Source organism: Artemia sp. Qi Xiang Cuo, chromosome 14 (assembly GCF_049724085.1).
Source record: "Artemia sp. Qi Xiang Cuo chromosome 14, ASM4972408v1, whole genome shotgun sequence".
In the NCBI taxonomy this organism is placed as follows: Eukaryota; Metazoa; Arthropoda; class Branchiopoda; order Anostraca; family Artemiidae; genus Artemia; species Artemia sp. Qi Xiang Cuo.
Genome location: NC_142807.1, coordinates 55,005,304 through 55,028,975, shown reverse-complemented (window position 1 = coordinate 55,028,975; position 23,672 = coordinate 55,005,304). Strand labels below are relative to the sequence as shown.

General features: G+C 33.6%; 1 protein-coding gene across 3 annotated transcripts in view; it reads left to right on the top strand.

Annotated features, from left to right (window-relative positions):
- The window catches only part of LOC148944648 (sushi, von Willebrand factor type A, EGF and pentraxin domain-containing protein 1-like), a 190,846-nt gene extending 167,512 nt beyond the window's left edge, over nt 1-23,334 (top strand). The window contains exons 18-21 of one of the 3 annotated variants that reach the window (XM_089099710.1): nt 17,120-17,281; nt 19,942-20,128; nt 21,810-21,939; nt 23,206-23,333. In XM_089099710.1, the coding sequence (XP_088955836.1) occupies nt 17,120-17,281; nt 19,942-19,979 (200 nt within the window). In that variant the 3' untranslated portion in view covers nt 19,980-20,128; nt 21,810-21,939; nt 23,206-23,333. Of the gene's footprint in view, nt 1-17,119; nt 17,282-19,941; nt 20,129-21,806; nt 21,940-23,205 lie in introns of all 3 variants that reach the window. The other 2 variants (XM_089099711.1, XM_089099709.1) reach the window with 2 other exon arrangements.
- The last annotated feature ends 338 nt before the right edge of the window (nt 23,335-23,672 follow it).

Here is a 23,672-nt window from a genome sequence, read left to right as displayed (position 1 = left end):
ATGAATGAAATAGGAAAAATGAAAAATGAGAGGGAAAACGAAAAAAAAGATAACAATAAAAAATATAAAAAAGAAATATTTTCAGCCAGTGAAATGTTACCATGAATGAATCGCAGACATTTTGGCAAGGGTCTCCTTTTCACTGGTCAGTAATTTGCATTGTATCAATTTTCTTTTTCTCCTCAGAATTTTTCGTTTTTACTATCATGTATAGTCTTTTCGATATATGTTCTTAACCTGTTTCATGACCCATGACCCATTATTTTAAACAAGAAACTAACAAATCAAATAATCAAGTCAAATCCAAACACTGGATTTTCTAATCTTGTTTAACTATAATTACGAAAATTAAAGAGCCTTCTGAAACATGTTGGTAATTCACACGAGTATTTGTACTTATCCTATTAAGCGCAAATGTGCCCATGTGCCCTATTCATAATGTTATATCCTTAAGGGCCAAATACCGCCTCTGAAGTTTTTATCAAGATTTGAATTCAGAGTAGGGACTATACTAGTAGTAACTACCCTACCATTTTGCGTACGCCCCCGTACAAACAGGTTTTTCTGGTAGTCCTATTCTACAGGTCATTACACCTTTCAAAGAGACGGGTTTTCTATTGTGACATCGATTTTTTGGAAGTCAAACTCATGGATACATGTTTATTAATTTTTTTTTTTAAACTGGTATTCTTTCAATGAAGTCCATTGCACTTTGCAGAAACCCGTGAATGTAGGACTGAAAGTCCAATTACTAATCAAGTTAGTGTGACCGCCATTTTTGATCTGGTTAAGTGGGTATAATCTGGTTTGGTTTGTTATTGCGAGAGGACTACTCAATTTACATCTTAGTGTTAACTGAGCAATGACTAAAGGAACATTTGAAGGTGGAGAAAAAAGGGGTAATTAGCGATTGGATAATTTTACCAAGAAATGACCGAAAAGTGTTTTGGTTTGCACAGTGTTGTCAATTTTAAATAGTTTAGAAATAAAAAAATTAACAAGAAATGGCTGAAAAGTGTTTTGAGGGGTTCAGTTGCACGAGGGTTCAGTTAAAGGGGATACAGTTGCACGGGGGTTTCGGTTATACAGGGGTTCAGTTACAAGGGGGATTCAGTTGCACGGGGGTTGAGTTAAATGGGAATTGAGTTCCACGAGAGTAGTGCTTTGTCGTGGTGTAGCCGTGAGGTCCCTTACCACAACTCCAAAGGGCTTCGATCCCCCCCCCCCCCCACCCCGAAGGAATCCCCCGGTCCTCAAAGGTTCTCTAGGCTCCCAAAGGGGCCGTGGTTTACCTTGTAACTTTTACATTCTCTTGATTTTCAAAGTTCCGTTTGAAGGACTCTGTTGTTTTACGAGGGTTCAGTTAAAGGGGATACTGTTGCACGGGGGGTTTCGGTTATACAGGAGTTCAGTTACAAGGGGGATTCAGTTGCACGGGGGTTGAGTTAAATGGGAATTAAGTTCCACGAGAGTAGTGCTTTGTCGTGGTTTAGCCGTGAGGTCCCTTACCACAACCGCAAAGGGCTCCGATCCCCCAACCCCAACCCCGAATGAGCTTCCCGGTCCTCAAAGGTTCTCTAGGCTCCCAAAGGGGCCGTGGTTTACCTTGTAACTTTTACATTCTCTTGATTTTCAAAGTTCCAATTGAAGAACTCTGTTGTTTTACGGGGGTTCAGTTAAAGGGGATACAGTTGCACGGGAGTTTCAGTTACACAGAGGTTCAGTTACAAGGGGGATTCAGTTGCACGGGGGTTGAGTTAAATGGGAATTGAGTTCCACGAGAGTAGTGCTTTGTCATGGTTTAGCCGTGAGGTCCCTTACCACAACCCCAAAGGGCTCCGATCCCCCCACCCCAACCCCGAAGGAACACCCCGGTCCACAAAGGGTATCTATGCTCCCAAAGGGGCCGGCGGTTACCTTGTAACTTTTACATTCTCTTGATTTTAAAAGTTACGGTTGAAGGACTCTGTTGTTTTAAGCCAGTGTGATTTTTTCTTTACATGGTGTTCGTTCAAAAAAGCGAGACTTTCTGTTAAATAAATAATTCTTATATTTTTTCCGTTCAATTGAAGGCGAAGATTTCTGTTAAATAAATAATTGTTTTAAAATGACATTTTAAAATGACCTTTTAAAATGACTTTACGGGGTTTGAGGGGGCTCTATTGTTTTAAGCCGTTTGATTTTTTCTTTACATGGTGTTCGTTCAAAAAGCGAGGAGATTCCGTGTGATTTTTTTTGGGAAGTTTAATGAATTAATTAGTTACCGAGAGTTCAATGACTTCCCCCCCCAATGACTTCCAGGGGTTTTATGACTCCTCCTCACAATGAATTCAGATAGTTTTAGGACTCATCCCCCAAGCCATAACTCCATTCAACCTTGAGCGAAGATATAAACGTTTGATGAAGTATTTTCTGCTTAACAACTACATTAATAACTTCCAAGATGATAGCTTTTTGTACATAACTTAAAATGTCAAAATATGCTTACAGTCCTAAAAATTACGCGCTGTGATTGGTCAGAAACACGATTTGACTTTCCCACTGGTATTCTATGACCGGGTATTGACACTACCTAATCTATTGCATGTATTAAATCAGTATTTTTCCACCTGCCCAACGAGCTGAAGAACAATATTTTCATCGTAAATAAGGCCAGAAACACTTAGTGCAATAGCCCTACTAGCGATATTCTAGATACTGAGCAAAATAATTCAAAAAATGAATTGAATTTATCAAGGTGTACTCCAAAACTGCAAGTCCACTCTTGTTTTCGCTAGAGTCGAAAAAAAATTGAGACTAATTAATTTAATTAAATTAATTAATTACTGAAATTAATTTAAATTAATTTCAGTAATGAACATTATAATTTGAATCTAGTGCTAGAAACTACTAGCCAGAACTAGCACTTTCTACTAGCCCGTACAGGTCTGGGTTATTCTTGTCTTCTCAAGAATACATTGCTACTAGTTACGAATATCAAATGGAAAGCTGAACTGGCTTTGCTAGCAAATTCTCATGACCAAAGATCAATCTTTGCAACTTTTCCTTACTCCGGAAGTTTATTTCTGCATAGAAAAATAAGATAGGACGACTTGTCTCAATAGAAGCCGAAACTCTAAAAAATGGAATTTTAATATCAATAGATGCATCAAAAGAATTGGATTTTTATGCTGATTTTAAATATGTAAGTTTCATCAAGTTTACTCACATTCATCACAAGTTACGGGCCTGAAAAAACTTGCCTTATTTTCAAAAAACGGAAAAAACCCCTAATAGAATCTTAATTTAAATCACACCATCAGATTCAGCATATCAGATATCCTTACTGTACATCGTTCAAGCTCCTATCTGCAAAAATGTGGAATGTTGTATTTTTTGCCAGAAGAAAGATTACGGATGTGTGTTTATTTGCCCCTTTGTTTTCTCAGGAGAAATTAGAATTGAATTGTGTTCTTTGGTAAAATTCAGAAGAGAACTTGAACTTTTCTTCACTTAGTTGAGAAAATTTTAAATTGAACTAGAACTTTTCAACTTCCGTTAAAATATTCACAAGTATGGTATTACTTTTTCTATCTTCAACCAAAAAATTTAGAATTGAACTTTAAGTTTCTTTATGTCTTTGTGAAATAAAGAACTGAAATGGAAGATTTTATTTTCTCTGGAGAAATTAGAATTGAATTGTGTTCTTTGGTAAAATTCAGAAGAGAACTTGAACTTTTTTAACTTCCATGAAAAATTTGGAATAGAATTTGAAATTTTTCATCTCTTCGAGATAGATCTGAACTGAAGTGAAAAATTTTTATATTATTTGGAAAAATATAAATGATCAATAGCTGATTTCTTTTTCATTGAGAAAATTCAGAATAGAACTTGAACTTTTCTTCACTTCGCTGAGAAAATTGAAAATTGAACTAGAACTTTTTATCTTCCGTGAAAATATTCACTGCTATGGTATAGCTTTTTCTATTTACTACGGAAAAAATTTAGAATTGAACTTTAAATTTCTTTATGTCTTTAGGGAACTTAAAATTGAAGTGGAAGATTTTTATTTTCTCTGGAAAAATTAGAATTGAATAGTGCTCTTTGGTAAAATTCAGAACAAAACTTGAACTTTTCTTCACTTCGTTGAAAAAATTTTAAATTGAACTTGAACTTTTTATCTTCCGTGAAAATATTCAGAAGCATGGTATTACTTTTTCTATCTTCCATCAAAAATTTAGAATTGAACTTTAAATTTCTTTATGTCTTTGTGAAATAGAGAATCCATGTTTTTATCTTCCATGAAAAATTTGGAACAGTATTTAAAATTTTTCAACTCTTTGAGATAGATCTGAAATGAAGTGAAAAATTGTTATATTATTTGGAAAAATAGAAATGATCAATAGCTAATTTCTTTTTCATTGAGAAAATTCAGAATAGAACTGGAAATTTTCTTCACTTCTTTGAGAAAATTGAAAATTGAACTAGAACTTTTTATCTTCCGTGAAAATATTCACAACTATGGTATAGCTTTTTCTATTTACTACGGGAAATATTTAGAATTGAACTTTAAATTTCTTTATGTCTTTAGGGAACTTAAAACTGAAGTGGAAGATTTTTATTTTCTCTGGAAAAATTAGAATTGAATAGTGCTCTTTGGTAAAATTCAGAAGAGAACTAGAACTTTTCTTCACTTCGTTGAGAAAATTTTAAATTGAACTTGAACTTTTTATCTTCCGTGAAAATATTCACAAGCATGGTATTACTTTTTCTATCTTCAACCAAAAAATTTAGAATTGAACTTTAAATTTCTTATGTTTTTGTGAAATAGAGAACTGAAGTGGAAGATTTTTATTTTCTGTGGAGAAATTAGAATTGGATTGTGTTCTTCGGTAAAATTCAGAAGAGAACTTGAACTTTTTGTCTTCTGTGAAAAATTTGGAACAGTATTTTAAATTTTTCATCTCTTCGAGACAGATCTGAACTAAAGTGGAAAATTTTTATATTATTTGGAAAAATAGAAATGATCAATAACTAATTTGTTTTTCATTGAGAAAATTCAGAAGAGAACTTGAACTTTTCATCACTTCGTTTTGAAAATTAAAAATTGAACTAGATCTTTTTATCTTCCGTGAAAATATTCACATCTATGGTATAGCTTTTTCTATTTACTACGGAAAAAATTAAGAATAGAACTTTAAATTTCTTTATGTCTTTAGGGAACTTAAAACTGATGTGGAAGATTTTTTTCTCGGGAGAAATTAGAATTGAAGTGCGTTCTTTGGTAAAATTCAGAAGAGAACTTGAACTTTTCTTCACTTCGTTGAGAAAATTTAAATTATACTAGAACTTTTTATCTTCCGGGGAAATATTCACAAGAATAGTATTACTTTTTCTATCTTACACCGAAAACTTTAGAATTTGTAAAATTGGTTTAAGAAGGATATTAAGAAAGGAACTTGTTCTGAAAATATATAATAAAGCCTTTTGAAAAGTATTGCTTGATCTTGGGGTATGCAAAAAAGTCGTAAGGTAAAGTTGTGGTGAAGAAGATAACTACTTCAACTTGTAAAAATGGTTTAAGAAGGATATTAAGAAAAAAACTTGTTCTGAAAAGATGTAATAAAGCCTTTTGGAAAGTATTGCTTGATGTTTGGGTGTGCAAAAAAGTCGTAAAGTAAAGTTGTTCACTTCGTTGAGAAAATTTAAATTGAACTAGAACTTTTTATCTTCCGGGAAAATATTCACAAGAATAGTATTACTTTTTCTATTTTCCACCGAAAACTTTAGAATTTGTAAAATTGGTTTAAGAAGGATATTAAGAAAGGAACTTGTTCTGAAAAGATATAATAAAGCCTTTTGAAAAGTATTGCTTGATCTTGGGGTATGCAAAAAAGTCGTAAGGTAAAGTTGTGGTGAAGAAGATAACTACTTCAACTTGTAAAAATGGTTTAAGAAGGACATTAAGAAAAAAACTTGTTCTGAAAAGATATAATAAAACCTTTTGGAAAGTATTGCTTGATGTTTGGGTGTGCAAAAAAGTCGTAAAGTACAGTTGTGGGGAAAAAGATAAGTACTTCAACTTGTAAAATAGCTTTAGGAAGAAAATTCTGTGAAGAACTTGATATGAAAAGATATAATAAAGCCTTTTGAAAAGTATTGCTTTATGTTGGGGTATTCGAAAAGCCTTATAGTAAAGTTGTGGGGGAAAAGATGAGTACTTCAACTTGTAAAATTAGTTTAGGAAGGACATTAAGTAAAGAACTTGTTCTGAAAAGGTATAATAAAGCCTTTTGAAAAGTATTGCTTGATGTTGGGGTATGCAAAAAGTTGTACAGTAAAGTTGTGGTGAAAAAGATAGGTTCTTCAACTTTTAAAATTGGTTTAGGAAGGACATTAAGAAAAGAACTTGTTCTGAAATGCCTTTGAAAAGTATTGCTTGATGTTGGGGTGTGCGAAAAGTCGTAAAGTAAAGTTATGGGGAAAAGAATGGGTACTTCAACTTGGAAAATGGGCTTAGGAGGGACATTAAGAAAGGAACTTGTTCTGAAATGCCTTTTCAAAAGTACTGCTTGGTCTTGGGGTATTCAAAAACCTGTAAAGTAAAGTTGTGGGTGAAAAGCATGGGTACTTCAACTTGTAAAATGGGTTTAGGAACGACATTAAGAAAGGAACTTGTTCTGAAAAGATATGATAACGCCTTTTGAAATGTGGGGCCCTTCTGTGTCTCAAGTGCATAAAAATAGTATTAACAAAAGGGTGAGCGGGCTGTTTGGGGGCCCTGGGGGTCTTGGGGGGGCGGGGGGACCTTTCGGGGCCGGGAGCTTCCTGCGGGGTGGAGGTAGGGGGGTCGGAGTCCTTTGGGGCTTTGGTACAGGATCTCACGACACTGTTCAAATAGAACTTGTGCATTATAACGACCACAGAGTTTCACCCTCAAATCCTCTTCTAAAACATCTTCTAAAATCATCTTTTCAAATGTCTCTAACTGTTTCGCCGAAATAATTCCCTAAAATGTCTAAAACGATTTCGCCCAAATAATCCCTAAACGTAATTTCTGCGAGTTCCTTTTGTTTTGGCATCCCTGCGCAGTCACATTTGAAATTTCTAGGAGACCCTTTCCCGCGTTAATCTCTTCATCTCTAAGATCAAAACATTCGCCCGGAGATAATTCCCCTTTCGTGACAAATCAATCAACCTTGACATCATCTGTCAGACATTAATAAACTTCACCCGGAAACAATTCTCCTGGGCAAACTACAAAGACATTAATAAACTTCGCCCGGAGACAATTCTCCGTGGAAATACATCAAAGTGAGAAAGATCCTGTTTTTTCATTCTCACCGATAAAATGCATAAAACAGACATAAATTACTGTTGACATCCAAGAAAAACAATAGATAAATTGACTAACTCTCATAACCGTCCAAGAAACATCCATCATTGTAAGAAAAATTCTGTTTTTTCAAGTGAGAAAAATCCTGTTTTTTCATTCTCACTGACAAAAACCATAAAAACATGCATAAATTATGTAATGTCACGAGTCATTAGGTCATTCCTACTAGTACCGACTCAATTTAACACATGGAGATGTTGTCGGGAGGATTTTTTCGTAGGGATGGGGAGGATTTCCACGGAAGAAATTCTTCACGGGAGAATTTTCCGTGGGACAACTTTCCATTGGGTTGACAGAGATTTTAACGGAGGAGGGATTTCCAGTAAGTTTTGAAAATTGATCAGAAACTAAAGTTTTTTTTCAAATAAAAGTATGCTAAGGAGAATTTTTCAGAGAAAATCGACTGCATGGAAATTTCAAGGGGTAATTTTCAAGGATTGAATTATCCAAGGTAATTTAGTTTTCCGTGGGGGGAGGAAATTGTCCATGAAGGGGGAGCCAGATTTCATGGTATTACTTGATAAACCATAAAAAAATAAAACAAGTTTTATTTTTCAGCTGAAAGTAAGTAGCAACATTCAAACTTAAAACGATCAGATATTATTGCATATTCGAGGGGGATTACCCCTTCTTCAATACCTCACTCTTTATGCTAAAGTTTGACTTTTTTTCCCGATTCTTTAAGAACGATTCCTGAAAACACAATAATTATATTCTATAATTAGAATAAGAGGCTTTCTTAAAAGTATGGTACTAAGATCTTCAGCGTGAAGACCAAAGGATTGAGGAGGGGGCAACATTTTGTATATCCTATTTTATTACCTACTGTTTATAGCTAGAAATCACTAATACTTTTGTTTCTTTGAAAGTATATCAAATTGAAGAATGTAAACACTTTTAAAATGATGCTGCCTGTGGAGAAACAATTTCAACCCAATAGCTTAGAACCTTTTTTTATTTTAAATGCTGTGACAGTTCAATAGATGTTCCATGAAGACATTTTCCCCTGAAGACAAGATGATAGCAAGAAAACCAATGGCCTTTTTCCTTGATGTTGAAATCAACCAGTTTGTCCTCAGTTGGTTATACAGATGACATCTTGAAAGTCAGTTGCACTCCGAAGTTGTTGCAGTCACTCCTCATTAACTATCTTAACTGTTGAATTTAAGCATCTTATGCCTCTGCTTAAGTAGCATCTTTGCCTCCATTTTAACGGAATATAAATCATACTTTAGCCATCATCTGCTAACTAGCCTTTACAATGCAGTACTTAGCATCCCTCATAATTTATATAGGGGAGGTTGGGGTCGACCCGGACATGGGGTTGGTCGGGACAGTCAAGTATGAACCCCTACTGGCTTATCGGGGTTGACCCAGACACGGGGATGATCTGGACAGTCAAGTACGAAACCTTATTGGCTTAGCCAAAATTTTCAAAAAATCAAGACAGGTGCATCATCTATTACCCTTTTATCCTGCTGGTTTGGATTTAGATACGCAGAGCCATTTGTATCCTATTGAAATTGAATTATGTCAGAACTACAGAAAAAACTAATGGTTTAGAAGATGAACCATTTTAAAAAATCGCGTCCAGGTTCACCCTGACCTCCCTATTGCCCTATTCGGGGAAATCCTAACAAAATCACAAATATATTTGCCGTTTTTCCATTTGCAAAATACTAACTTGATCTACCAATTTGGTAAAGAAACAAAGGAATAATCTAAAAAATACAAAATTGCAGGCCCTTTACTAGTTATTGCTTGCGGTCCGCTGTGCAAAAAGGGGGGTAGCTTAGTAGCAATGCTACTTGGCAGTTTTCATAGCCTAGTGAAATTTGTTGACATATTTTTTCTTTTACATATAAAAATAATTTTTTGTCAAAGAAAAGCTGTCAAAACACAAGTTGCGCTGCTAAAGTGTCAGCATATTTTGGAATTCTGTCAAATTCTGCTACTGGAAGCTTTGGAGATTTTTCCACACCTCCTTGCAGTTTTGCAAAACATAACAAAAAAGTAGCTGACCATAAACTAGGCCCTCTTCAAGTGCAATGATTTAAACATACATTTATAATTCACCCTGTAACGTTCTCAAAAATCTAAACCTGAACCCATCACAAATCTAAAACAGAACAAACATCTTGGTTGGTTCTGTAAACAAAACAGGATGTTGAGATGAATTGAACGAACAATCAACCTGAACCCATCAAAAACAGAACAAAAATCTTGGTTGGTTCTGTAAACAAAACAGGATGTTGAGATTAATTGGACAGAACAATCAGCCCTAACACATCAAAAATATCAAAAACAGAAGAAACATCTTGATTGGTTCTGTAAACAAAACAGAATGTTGAAATGAATTGTAAGAGGAATTTTCGATTTTTCTTTCACGAACATTAATACCTGACTCACAAGATTTTTTAATATCTCCTGTTATTTCTTTAATATTATCAACTAACAGCTCTTTTGTGGAAGAAAAATCTTTTGTTAGGTTTGTTGCTGAAATATAATTTTGAACATACTCTAATTTTTTACTTTCAAAGGACACCGAAATTTCTGCAAAACGTAAATGTTCTCGAAATAATCTGCACGCTTGGTTCATTTGGATATTGTATCCCATTTGGTTAAACTTTCCGTAGATTATTGTTGCTCCATGTGGCGTTTTCCGATGCTCTGGAGACCTGTGCAATACATCTGCATATACTTCATACTTTTTTTTATTCTCAAGTTCATTCATCACACCGATAATTTCTGGCATTGAAGCCAAAAGAATGTTTTTAGAAAACTGAACAAGAAAACGATCACCTAGACAGATGTCTATATCTTTTGCGGTAAGGGTTTCCAATTCATACTGTTCTTGTAAATGATCTAAAGTCGCGTTACAGAGCTTGAATAATTAATTTTAGTTGGTTAGTTATTTCAGCTGATCCACGTTGAATGAAGTCACATGCTTAAGCTAGCTAGTTGCAATGATACAATCACTCCATCACAAAATGAAAACCTTCCCCAAACCACTGGAAAAACTCTTGACAAGCCTAATACTTGGTCAAATTAAATTTCGATTAATTTCCAAAAAATATTTGATCTTGTTAATCACAATATGTATTTTTAAAAACTGCCATTGATTTTTTCCTGGTGGCTTTGGAAAACTAAAACTCTAAACTAAAATTCTTCACTAAAAATCTAAACTAAACTCTAAACTATAACGCAGAACTAATGCTCTAAACTGAAACTCTAAACTAATATTTTTAACTATAACTATAAACTAATGCTATAAACCAATGATCTAAACTGAAAATTTTAACTTAAACTGTAAACTAATAAGCTAAACTAAAATTTTGAACTAAAACTCTAAACTAAAATTGTTCACTAAAAATCTAAACTAAACTCTAAACTATAACGCAGAACTAATGCTCTAAACTGAAACTCTAAACTAAAACTCTAAACTAATACTCTAAACTAATCCTTTCTACTGAAAATCTGAACTTGAACTGTAGACTAATAAGCTAAACTAAAATTTTGAACTAAAACTCTAAACTAAAATTGTTCACTAAAAATCTAAACTAAACTCTAAACTATAACGCAGAACTAATGCTCTAAACTAAAATTCTAAACTAAAACTATAAACTAATACTCTAAACCAATGCTCTAAACTGAAAATTTGAACTTAAACTGTAAACTAATAAGCTAAACTAAAATTTTGAACTACAACTATAAACTAAAATTGTTCACTAAAAATATAAAATAAACTCTAAACTATAACGAAGAACTAATGCTCTAAAATTAAACTCTAAACTAAAACTCTAAACTAATACTCTAAACTAATCATTTATACTGAAAATATGAACTAAAACTGTAAACTAATAAGCTAAACTAAAATTTTGAACTAAAACTCTAAACTAAAATTGTTAACTAAAAATCTAAACTAAACTCTAAACTATAACGCAGAACTAATGCTCTAAACTGAAATTCTAAACTTAAACTCTAAACTAATACTCTAAACTAATACTCTAAACTAATCCTTTATACTGAAAATCTGAACATAAACTGTAAACTAATAAGCTAAACTAAAATTTTGAACTAAAACTCTAAAATAAAATTATTCACTAAAAATCTAAACTAAACTCTAAACTATAACGAAGAACTAATGCTCTAAACTTAAACTCTAAACTAAAACTCTAAACTAATACTCTAAACTAATCCTTTATACTGAAAATCTGAACTTAAACTGTAAACTAATAAGCTAAACTAAAATTTTGAACTAAAACTCTAAACTAAAATTGTTCACTAAAAATCTAAACTAAACTCTAAACTATAACGTAGAACTAATGCTCTAAACTGAAACTCTAAACTAATACTCTAAACTAATCCTTTATACTGAAAATCTGAACTTAAACTGTAAACTAATAAGATTAACTAAAATTTTGAACTAAAACTCTAAACTAAAATTGTTCACTAAAAATCTAAACTAAACTCTAAACTATAACGTAGAACTAATGCTCTAAACTGAAACTCTAAACTAATACTCTAAACTAATCCTTTATACTGAAAATCTGAACTTAAACTGTAAACTAATAAGCTAAACTAAAATTTAGAACTAAAACTCGAAACTAAAACTTTAAACTAAACCTCCAAACTATTAAGCTAAATTAAAACACTAAATAAAAACTCTAAACTAATATTACACTAAAATTATAAACTAAAACTCTAACTACTTAAAACATAAGAGGTGGTCCAGGAAAAAATAGGTGGCATGCACGGGGGGAGGAGAATGTTTTGGAGGATGGTTTGGCAGAGGGGCTTATGGAAATGGTGGAGGTTTCAGATAAACCAGGATGGTCTCTCTCTGCAAATTTTGTACATGCTATCTTTGTAGGGGAGCCTTATGGATTTTAGTTTAAATTTCTTAGGCTCTTCTAGATCCATCGTCATATTTTGTTCTTCCATTACTTTCTTTTCTGTAACACTGGAGTCCTTTGTAACAGGCGCAGTTAAATCCGCAACAGGATTCGCGGGCATCACCAGAATGTCAGAACTTAATACTTGGCTAGAAGATTCCTTAGCCACATTCATCGTTCCTGAGTTCCTTGAAACAGGCACAGTTGAATCCGCAACAGGATTCCCGGGCATCACCAGAATGTCAGAGCTTAATACTTGGCTAGAAGATTCCTTAGCCACATTCATCATTCCTCCCTTTTCTTCATTTTCTTCTACTGGCAAGGGAATTGAGTTCCTTGAAACAGGCACAGTTGAATCTGCAACAGGATTCCCGGGCATCACCAGAATGTCAGAGCTCAATACTTGGCTAGAAGATTCCTTAGCCACATTCATCATTCCTTCCTTTTCTTCATTTTCTTCTACTGGCGAGGGAATTGAGTTCTTTGAAACAGGCACAGTTGAATCCGCAACAGGATTCCCGGGCATCACCAGAATTTCAGAGCATAATGTCTTATAATAACATTGCTTGACTTCACCCTTTTCATTAGTATGAGAGTTCCTTTTTTCTCTTGAATCTGCTTTTGAATTTCCATATTTTCTAACACCCCACCAAATAGATATGCCGGAAAATGCGACGAAACTTCCAATAATAATACGTTTAATCATATTGTCGTAGATGATTGTTGAAGTAACTTTGCTTGTTAAAGTAAAATGCTTATTAAAGTGGCTTGTAAAAGAAACTAACTTAAAAATTTTCAGGTATTTTTCGATTTTAAATTACAAGATTAAAATTTTTGCTCATATACCATAAATGTTTTTGCAGTTTATAACTTTATCAATTCTGAACTAAAAATAAAATAAAAATTGATTTTTTCAATTTTTATGTAACGTCACTCATTAGGTCCTATATTGTTATTAGTACACAATCGGTGTTAGATCTTACGTCACGTCACTTATTACTTCATATATGGTTATGATTGCTTAAAAAATCAAATATCTTTGAAAATATGAAAAGACATCTTAAATGCAGTTTTTTTGTAAAAGGTGATTCTATTTTATTTTTGTTTTTGATCGAAAAATCACTAGAACTTTTATTTCTGTTCCAATAAGCCCTCTCGCAAAATTTTAGTACCTCTGGGTCAATACGATCACCCCTGGGAAAAAAGGGGCAAATAAACACACATCCGTGATCTTTCTTCTGGCAAAAAAATACAACATTCCACATTTTTGCAGATAGGAGCTTGAACGATCTACAGTAAGGTTATCTGATACGCTGAATCTGATGGTGTGATTTTCATTAAGATTCTATTAGGGGGTGTTTTTCCTTTTTTTTGAAAATAAGGCACGTTTTTTCAGGCCCGTAACTTGTGATGAATGTGAGTAAACTTGATGAAACTTAAATATTTAAAATCAGTATAAAAGTTCAATTCATTTGATGCATATATTGATATTAAAATTCAGTGTTTTAGAGTTTCGGCTTCTATTGAGACAAGTCGCCCTATCTTATTTTTCTACGCAGAAATAAACTTCCGGAGTAAGTAAAAGTTGAAAAGATTGATCTTTGGTCATGAGAATTTGCTAGCAAAGCCAGTTCAGCTTTCCATTTGATATTCGTAACTAGTAGCAATGTATTCTTGAGAAGACAAGAATAACCCAGACCTGTACGGGCTAGTAGAAAGTGCTAGTTCTGGCTAGTAGTTTCTAGCACTAGATTCAAATTATAATGTTCATTACTGAAATTAATTTAAATTAATTTCAGTAATTAATTAATTTAATTAAATTAATTAGTCTCAATTTTTTTCTACTCTAGCGAAAACAAGAGTGGACTTGCAGTTATGGAGTGCACCTTGATAAATTCAATTCTTCAAAAAAAATTTTTTGAATTATTTTGCTCAGTATCTAGAATATCGCTAGTAGGGCTATTGCACTAAGTGTTTTTGGCCTTATTTACGATGAACTTATTGTTCTTCAGCTCGTTGGGCAGGTGGAACAATACTGATTTAATACATGCAATAGATTAGGTAGTGTCAATAACCGGTCATAGAATACCAGTTGTAAAGTCACATCGTGTCTCTGACCAATCACAGAGCGCAATTGTTAGAACTGTAAGCATATTTTGACATTTTAAGTTATGTACAAAAAGCTATCATCTTGGAAGTTATTAATGTAGTTGTTAAGCAGAAAATACTTCATCGAACTTTTATATCTTCGCTCAAGGTTGAATGGAGTTATGGCTAGGGGGATGAGTCCTAAAACCATCTGAATTTATTGTGAGGAGGAGTCATAAAACCCCTGGAAGTCATTGAGGGGGGGAGTCATTGAACTCTCGGTAAGTAATTAATTCATTAAACATCCCAAAAAAAATCACACGGAATATCCTCGCTTTTTGAACGAATACCATGTAAAGAAAAAATCAAACGGCTTAAAACAATAGAGCCCCCTCAAACCCCGTAACGTCATTTTAAATGGTATAACAATTATTTATTTAACAGAAATCCTCGCCTTCAATTGAACGGAAAAAATATAAGAATTATTTATTTAACAGAAATTCTCGCTTTTTTGAACGAACACCATGTAAAGAAAAAATCACACTGGCTTAAAACAACAGAGTCCTTCAAACGTAACTTTGAAAATCAAGAGAATGTAAAAGTTACAAGGTAAACCACGGCCCCTTTGGGAGCCTAGATAACCTTTGAGGACCGGGGAGTTCCTTCGGGGTTGGGATGGGGGGATCGGAGCCCTTCGGGGTTGCGGTAAGGGACCTCACGGCTAAACCATGACAAAGCACTACTCTCGTGGAACTCAATTCCCATTTAACTCAACCCCCGTGCAACTGAATCCCCCTTGTAACTGAACCCCTGTATAACCAAAACCCCCGTGCAACAGTATCCCCTTTAACTGAACCCCCGTAAAACAACAGAGTCCTTCAAACGGAACTTTGAAAATCAAGAGAATGTAAAAGTTACAAGGTAAACCACGGCCCCTTTGGAAGCCTAGAGAACCTTTTAGGACCGGGGGGTTCCTTCGGGGTTGGGGTGGGGGGGGGGATCGGATCCCTTTGGAGTTGTGGTAAGGGACCTCACGGCTAAACCACGACAAAGCACTACTCTCGTGGAACTGAATTCCCATTTAACTCAACCCCCGTGCAACTGAATCCCCCTTGTAACTGAACCCCTGTATAACCGAAACCCCCGTGCAACTGTATCCCCTTTAACTGAACCCTCGTGCAACTGAACCCCCTCAAAACACTTTTCAGCCATTTCTTGTTAATTTTTTTATTTCTAAACTATTTAAAATTGACAACACTGTGCAAACCAAAACACTTTTCGGTCATTTCTTGTTAAAATTATCCAATGCTAATTACCCCTTTTTTTCTCCACCTTCAAATGTTCCTTTAGTCATTGCTCAGTTAACACTAAGATGTAAATTGAGTAATCCTCTCGCAATAACAAACCAAATCAGATTATATCCACTTAACCAGATCAAAAATTTCGGTCACACTAACTTGATTAGTAATTGGACTTTGAGTCCTACATTCACAGGTTTCTGCAAAGTGCTATGGACTTCATTGAAAGAATACCAGTTTTAAAAAAAAAATAATAAACATGTAATCATGAGTTTGACTTCCAAAAAATCGATGTCACAATAGAAAACCCGTCTCTTTGAAAGGTGTAATGACCTGTAGAATAGGACTACCAGAAAGACCTGTTTGTACGGGGGCGTACGCAAAATGGTAGGGTACTTACTACTTATACTCTGCTGAAATATTTACCGATGCAAGGAATTTAAATGGGCGTTTCATCGATCTATTTCGTCAGTTAGAGCTCCCTTATTTTCTTTTCTTTTTTAAGTTTTAGACCTACCACATTTTTAACAAGGAAATAATAGATCCGAACACATTTCTTGAGGGAAGCAGCAAAAAAAAAAAAACTCATTTCACGCTAATCTTCCACGACCAAAATTCTTACAAGAATTTTAAGGGTGGATTTTTCGACTTCTTGCCTAAAACTCCCTTTAAAGCTCTGAATAAAACCTAATACATCTGTGACAGAGAATTGTACCAAAGGTCTTTAACAGAACTGAAAACGATGACCACTTCTAATATAAGGCAATGACTTTATATCGAAAACTACCAAAGGAAAAATCATAGGGTTATGGCCCGGTGGTCTCCAATTAAGGGAAAAAGTCGGGTCGAAAGCTACTAAAAATATTTTGAATTACAAGTGGATTCCCAAATTTGGTCAGAGGGGGGAGGGGGGCAAGGAGCTCTGTGAGTCTCTAAGATCAAAAATGTTTCGTGATATATTTCAGATTTATAGAAATGCCTCCAGCAAAATATATCCAAAACCTCAGGACTTACTCAAAAATATGACTAATAGGACTAATATGAAATATTTTGTTTTTAAAAAAGAATGAGGTATATTTATTTTCGATTCTATTATGCATTTGCCTCTAATTTGATTCATATACTGTAATACTATTGCCAAAAACCCAGTTTCTTTTAAGACATTTTTCCCGTGTTTATATGCGGTAACTTCTTGGAATAGTTTGTGTAGTATTAAGGACAAGTTTTTGCCACAGGAGAATCCTATGAGGTGGTTTCAACATTCCACCGACACCTGAACCCTCTCACTCTGGAAAATCTCCGGATATTAATAATCACAGGTTTTTTTTACAATGAACTAGATACATTTGTTTGAAATTTTACTATGTTTGTAATTTCTGTCTTATTTTAAATTCTTGTGGTATGGAAAAAAAAAATGCAGTTTTGTACTTATTAAAAGCACCTCTGGTTTCTCTTCATTATAGCACAGTGCCTCCCAGGGACTGTTTCTTTAGATGGCCTTGAAACCTGTAGCACATGCCCAATTGGTTCTTGGCAAATGGAATATGCCCAAAAAGAGTGTAACCAATGTCCAACTGGCACAACTACTTGGAGAAGAGGCACAAGAAGAATAGAGGAATGTAAATGTAAATTGATTGTGAATCTAGGGGCTCATTTTCACGAGGATGAGAGTTGAACTCATATTCACCTCCCATCCCAAATCACTTGTTCAACAAAAAGGTGGATTTGTTTCTGCAGCTATACTCTGCTCGAACGGCTGAGTCAGGGTTACCACCCGGTGAGGAAACAAACACTAAATGTTAGTGATTTTTTGGTTGATTTTCTTTAATAATGCAGTGGTTCATGTGGTGATTTAGTGTTATCTTTCTTTATTCAATATAAAACTGACTATAAATAGTGATAAATCCATAGAGGTGGCGAGTCTGGGCAGAGTTGAACTATGGCTCTTCAATCCAAGATGGATTAAAGGAAGACGGAAGCCAAGACATGGTTTCATTGAACAAATTCAAGGTGATAACAAAAATTCACTAGATACGGGATTTTCATCCATCTCGCATTTTCGTGAAATCGACCTCTACAGTTGGTTTAGAGATTTAAAATCTATGATATGAATTAATAAGAACAGGACGTGAAAAAAAATACTTTACTTTCCTATTTTAAGCTAGATCGTTCACACGGGGGTGGGCGGGGGGTGAGTTTCATTTTGGGGCACCATAGAAGACCAAAAATATGTAAATTGTGAGGGGCTTTGTAGTATTCTAAAAACATCACAATTGCTAGCCAAACAGCTTCTGATCCAAGCCTTAGCTCTTAATTTGCACTGAAAAATGTTTGCTTAAAGTGTAGCTTATTTCTTTTCAAAAGGCGTCTTCCCATTAAAAAAAAAAAAAAAAAATATATTTCCAGATTTCATAATAAAAATTTGGATTCTATATGAGTTCATTTTCAGTGTATCTATTTAGGTTTAACCACATTTTTTTTTCATTATTTTGCTCATTATTTTTATATTGTCTAGTATAGGAGTATAGAATATTTTTATTTATTACATTGCTTAACCCATTGTTATGTCAGGAGCTTCATTTATCCACAATTAATGCCTATAATATACGAAGTATTGAAAGTTTCTTAACATCAAGACTTATAATTCCCTTATCCTCCCCCCCCCCCTCCTCGCAGATCTTTAATCAAAGATTAAATGTTGCCTTTATTCATAGTTTTTTCTCTCTTTTCAATTTTATTTTTTTACATAATTGAAAAATATTTCCAAATGTGAAATAGAAATATTCAGTTCTAGTTTTGTTCAATTTTACCGTTTATATCCCTTATCCTTTATTTCATTTTTATTACATTCCTTGGTATCAAATGTTGCAATTGCCGTTTATGATAGTTAAATTAACGATTATTAGTAACATACGAAATATGCAAAAATTCTTAGAAATAGTACTACTTCGAAAGCATAATCCTTATAACCGGAGAATGCCGGAAATTTACGCTGATATTGATTTGTTTGCTCCAAGTAATAGTGATTACAACCTAGTTTTGTTTCCCCTTACTCTCTTGGACTCGTGGAGAGGGTTTCCAAACAGTGCTCAGTTTAGATTGCCCTTGAAATCTTTCTTAACTGTCTCTTTTTCCATTAAATTAAAATAATTTTTTTAAGAATTTATTAATTATTTTGAACTGTCCAAAGTACCGAGGACTTCAACATAAGAATATTTTTTCCCTGGACCTATCTTGGGTCTATTCACGCCTGAAATACATAAATTCCAAGATTTTTGATTTGGTTATTTCAAAGTTATGACATTTTTACAGCAGTATTACATTTTATTGAGTTTTGCCAAGTTTCGCCTTGGTAATAAATAATCGAAAAGGATTAGTTAAATTTGGCAACGTTTTTCGTCCATAAAAATCCCGACATCAACAATCTGTTGATTTTAAAAGAAAACTTATCTTCAAAGGAGTGCCGCGTCTTCTTAAGCTGTTTGGAGCCATATATTTTATTGGAGCTTATTGGATATATAGAATATATAGCTTATTGGAACGTATATTTTTAGCTTATTTTTTTGTTGATTTTTCACCCATGCTTCTTTTTTTTAATTTGGCACCCGCTATTACAAAAAACTGCATAACTGTATATGGAGGCCTTTTTTTTTATTAAAAATTAAATTTTCGATTTTCCTGTTTATTTAAGATATCGTCCTATGGCGTTGCGAAAGTTTTTATTTAACTACAGTTTCGGCAATTTTCCTACAGTTAAATTTCATTTTAATTGTTATTGTTACTTTAAGTAAAAATCCGTTGTTGCTTAGAATAGTAATTCTGTATTGAAAGAAAATATTTGTTTTTTTTGCGTTTCTCGGCCACATCTCGGCCAATTTTCGGCCCCTTTCCTGAAGTTGAATTTCATTTTTACTGACACTGTTACTTCAACTAAAAGCCCGTTGTTTATCAGAATAGTTCTGTATTGAATAATTCTGTATTAAAAGAAAATGTCTGTTTTTTGCGTTTCTAGGCCCATCTGGTCACATATCAGCCATAGTTTTGGCCACTATTCCAGATGCAAATTTCTTTTTCACTGCCATTGTTACTTTAACTAAAAGTCCATTGTTTTTTAGTGTAGCAATTATGTGTTGAAAGAAAATACATTTGATTAATTTTTTTTTTTTGTGTATTTCTTGGTCCATCAGGCTGGCCTTTGTCATTTATTTTTGTTGTTTTCTTTTTAATGTTAAAAATATCAACTTTCTTGAAAATTAATGAATAAAAATTGAACTTTTGTTTTCAGCAATCTGTAATGCGGGGAAGTCTCTGAAACTGGATTAGAACCCTGTTATCCCTGCCCTTTAGGCTCTTATCAGCCAGAGCTTGGCCAAACGTTTTGCCTGAAGTGTTCACCTGGTATGATTACAAATACAACAGGCTCGTTAGATATTAATAATTGCTATGAAGAACCAACTGTTCAGGAACTCGAGGTACATATTAATTTTACATACTATTATGTATGTTTTTTACATAAATTTTTCTAATAGTTTTTCTAATAGTTTTAAAAAATTTTCTAATAGTATAATTTTACATACTATAGTTTTACATACAATATACATATTAATTTTCATATTCAATGTACATTAATTGATATTATGCCTATGTTTGGCTTAGGTATAAATATCACTCTTTCAAAATATCACTTTTACATAATTTTCAAAAAGCGCAGAATTCTTCTTTTGGGGTAAAAAAAAAAAAAAAATTGACGTTGAGCATGTTTCCACAGACTCAGAGAATATTTTTGCCACTAATTGCCGGTAAATTTCCCTGAAAAATAATTATTACTAGAGTATTAGCAAATTTTAGCCGTGAAATTTTTGAAAATTAGGTATTAAAATGAACAGTCATTGCAGTCTTACTGGGTCTTTTACAGTCTACAGTCTTGTTACACAGTCTACGGCTGTTACAGTCTGAAGTCTAGAGTCTACTTCTATATTACAGGGGAAAATGCAAATTGTCTCTAAGACAAAACCAATCCGGAGAATCATCAAAAGTAATAAGTTATGTTTCAATAATTTGTAGGATTAGAACTTTTTAGGTCTGAATGATGTCTACTTAAAAAAAACTATTTCAAAAGTATCTCTAAAATCCAAGGCAAAACTCTGAGTGAATCTTATGAGAAACTCTGCAGGATTCTCATTCTAGGGAGTTTTAATCTGAACTAAGAATAAATAAAGCTTCAAAAGTAAAGAAACCAGATTTAACGACAAATCGTTTCCTGAAATTATAGCTTAAAATTCACCCTCCTTGGCTCTCTCTCCTTAAAGTATGGCAATTTCTTTTCGTCTTTAAATGTATTGGTCACAAAAATATAATGGTCTATTTTACAATAAAAAGATGTAAGACAATGAAGAAATTGAGGTAAAAAACGAGGAAAAGGGAGGAAAATGTCAATATTTCGGGAAAGACATAAAAAAATAATAACCTTGAAATATAAAAGCTAAAATAGCAGAGGTCTTTTCTTAACCAATGATAAAAAGGCAACTGTTTCACTTTCCTTTTCTATTTTACTGACTGTGATTTCCCTTGTTTTTCTTCTTTGTCTTGTATATTTCTATTTTGTCATGCTCAAGCAGTGTTGTCTGGGCAATTATTTAATGGCTTACTAAGTAACCTCTTAAGAATCTAAATGAAAATGGGGGGCGAAGTAATTTTCATCCATGCGACCGGATACCTGGATGCTTGCTGCGGTCGAAGGTAATTAGCCCTCTCCCCAAGAGACTAAAAAACCGCGAAACAATGAAACAAATTAAATGTAGAGAAATATATCAGACCTTTCTCGCCAAAAGACTTATCCAGAAATCAGCTTTTCTCCCTGGAAAAAATTTCAGTTATTTTCCATCTAGGATATATTTTACTGGTGTTCGAGACTAACTACATCGTGGGAAGGCATAATTTTTTGGACGCTATGAAATCATGAGTATTTGACTTTGTTTTCTATTTTATTGACTCAACTTTCCTATTTTCCTGTTTAGTAGAGCATGCCTGCTAAAGAGGAATCTAAAACCTTCCTATAATCCTACCTACGGAAAAATCTCTAGAGGAAATCTAAAATTTTGTTATACATTTTATTTATTCCGTTGTCTTTCTTTTTGTTTTCTTGTTTAGTAGAGCATACCTGCTACAGAAGAATCTACGATCCTTGAAGTGAATGACTGCTTTTCTGATCCATGCCATAATGAGGCGACATGTAAACCCATGGATTTTGGACACGTCTGCTTCTGCATGCCTGGATTTACTGGTATATTTGCCATATTTTAGTTTTTTAATCTTTTCTCAGTTTTAGGATGACTGGCAGCCCTCCAAACATTTTTCCACATCGCCCCAACATTATCAGAAAGTTTAAACTTATTGCCCTCAGCCGCTCTTAAAATATTGTAGATCCTCCTTTTTAATGAGGATACAAAGGCACCTTGTGCCTTTGGGTTTAGTTTAACATACTCTTCAACATCCTTCAAAGTTTCACCGTAATACCCTTTACCTTTTTGGATACAGCCAAAATTAAACACTCCTTTTTTCCAATGATAAATCCTGCCTGTAAACAATGGTTAAATTGCATAATTTACAGTCCTTACCCGGGGCTTTGGGGGAATGGCATTCCTGGAGGTATAGCTATTAGACCTTTTGACTAGTTTGAAAAAAATATAATTTCAAAATACGATCAGTGTTGAACAGAGGGGTATTTAAAAGGGCAAGGATAGCGTTGCCTCTGATCTTTAGTCTTTAAGAATGTTTTTTTTTTTAAATCATCAAAAACTTGAAAAGTTTTTCAAAAGAAAATTTTGAATGAAATTGGACATTAAATATAGTCAATCTGTATTATAAGAATAAAAGCTGAAATATCTCATTAATTAATGATTAATCGCCATTTTTTGTTTTCAAGCTTTCTACACTAGGGTAAGAGCAAAAAAATGGAAAACTTATGAATAGTAGGTCATCAGTGGTTTAATGTGGAAAAGAAAATTGGTCCGACTCATAAAAACGTAACAAAAATGAAGGTAAAATTTTTTTTACCCGTTTGTTAAATTGTTTTTTGTAACAGCCGCCCCTAACACAAATACTGGATTTGCCTTTCCAGGAGCCCACATCAATGTAATTAGATTTACCTTGGATGCTAGTCTGTAAAATAGTTCATAGCATACCAGTTCAATTTCAAGAGGATATTTTTTCTTTTTCCTACCACCCAGAAACACGAAAGCTTTTCAAAACTTGAAATGGAAGTAATAGCGTAAACGGAAACTCATTGAAACGGTAACGATTAACAGTAACTTTATTACACAGTAATCACATATAAAGTTGTTCTTGAATTCCTCATGGTCTCTCTCCGCCATTTTTTGGTATTAATAAATTTGCTTTTTTCCACGTAGACGGAAAAACTTTAATCCTTTTTTTTTTTTATTGTAAAAGAAGAGTTCCAAAAAGTTTCAAGGTCTTTCTTATGATTGTGACACTAAAGAGATACCTTTGTTAAACTTATGTAATTGCTAAGGGCTTAATTCTCGTGCAGGTATGAATTGTGACATCAACATTGACGAATGTTCATCACTACCCTGTAGCAACAATGGCACTTGTATAGATGGCGTCAATAGTGTTAGTTGCATATGCCAAAATGGATTTAGTGGACAATTTTGTGAGGTAAGCACGTTTGCCAAGTTTTCCTGAACTATACTAGGCCAAATTGTGAAAAACAATTAGCCAAAATTATCCTAGTTAATTTTTTTTGTGAAGATTAGGTGGTAGCGTTGCATATAAAATCCTCCCTTGCCTCTTTGTTACTACCTCCTTCTTCTGGAAGGAAAGCTTAGGAAAGTCTTTGTTACTCATCCTTCTTCTGGAAGGAATATTTTTTATAGTATTTTAATAGAATTACTTATTTTAAATAATTATTTCATTTTATAATTAAAAATATTTAATTTCAAATATTCTAATAGTATTTTAAATACATTTCAATCTTAAGATTAGGGCATCAAATTT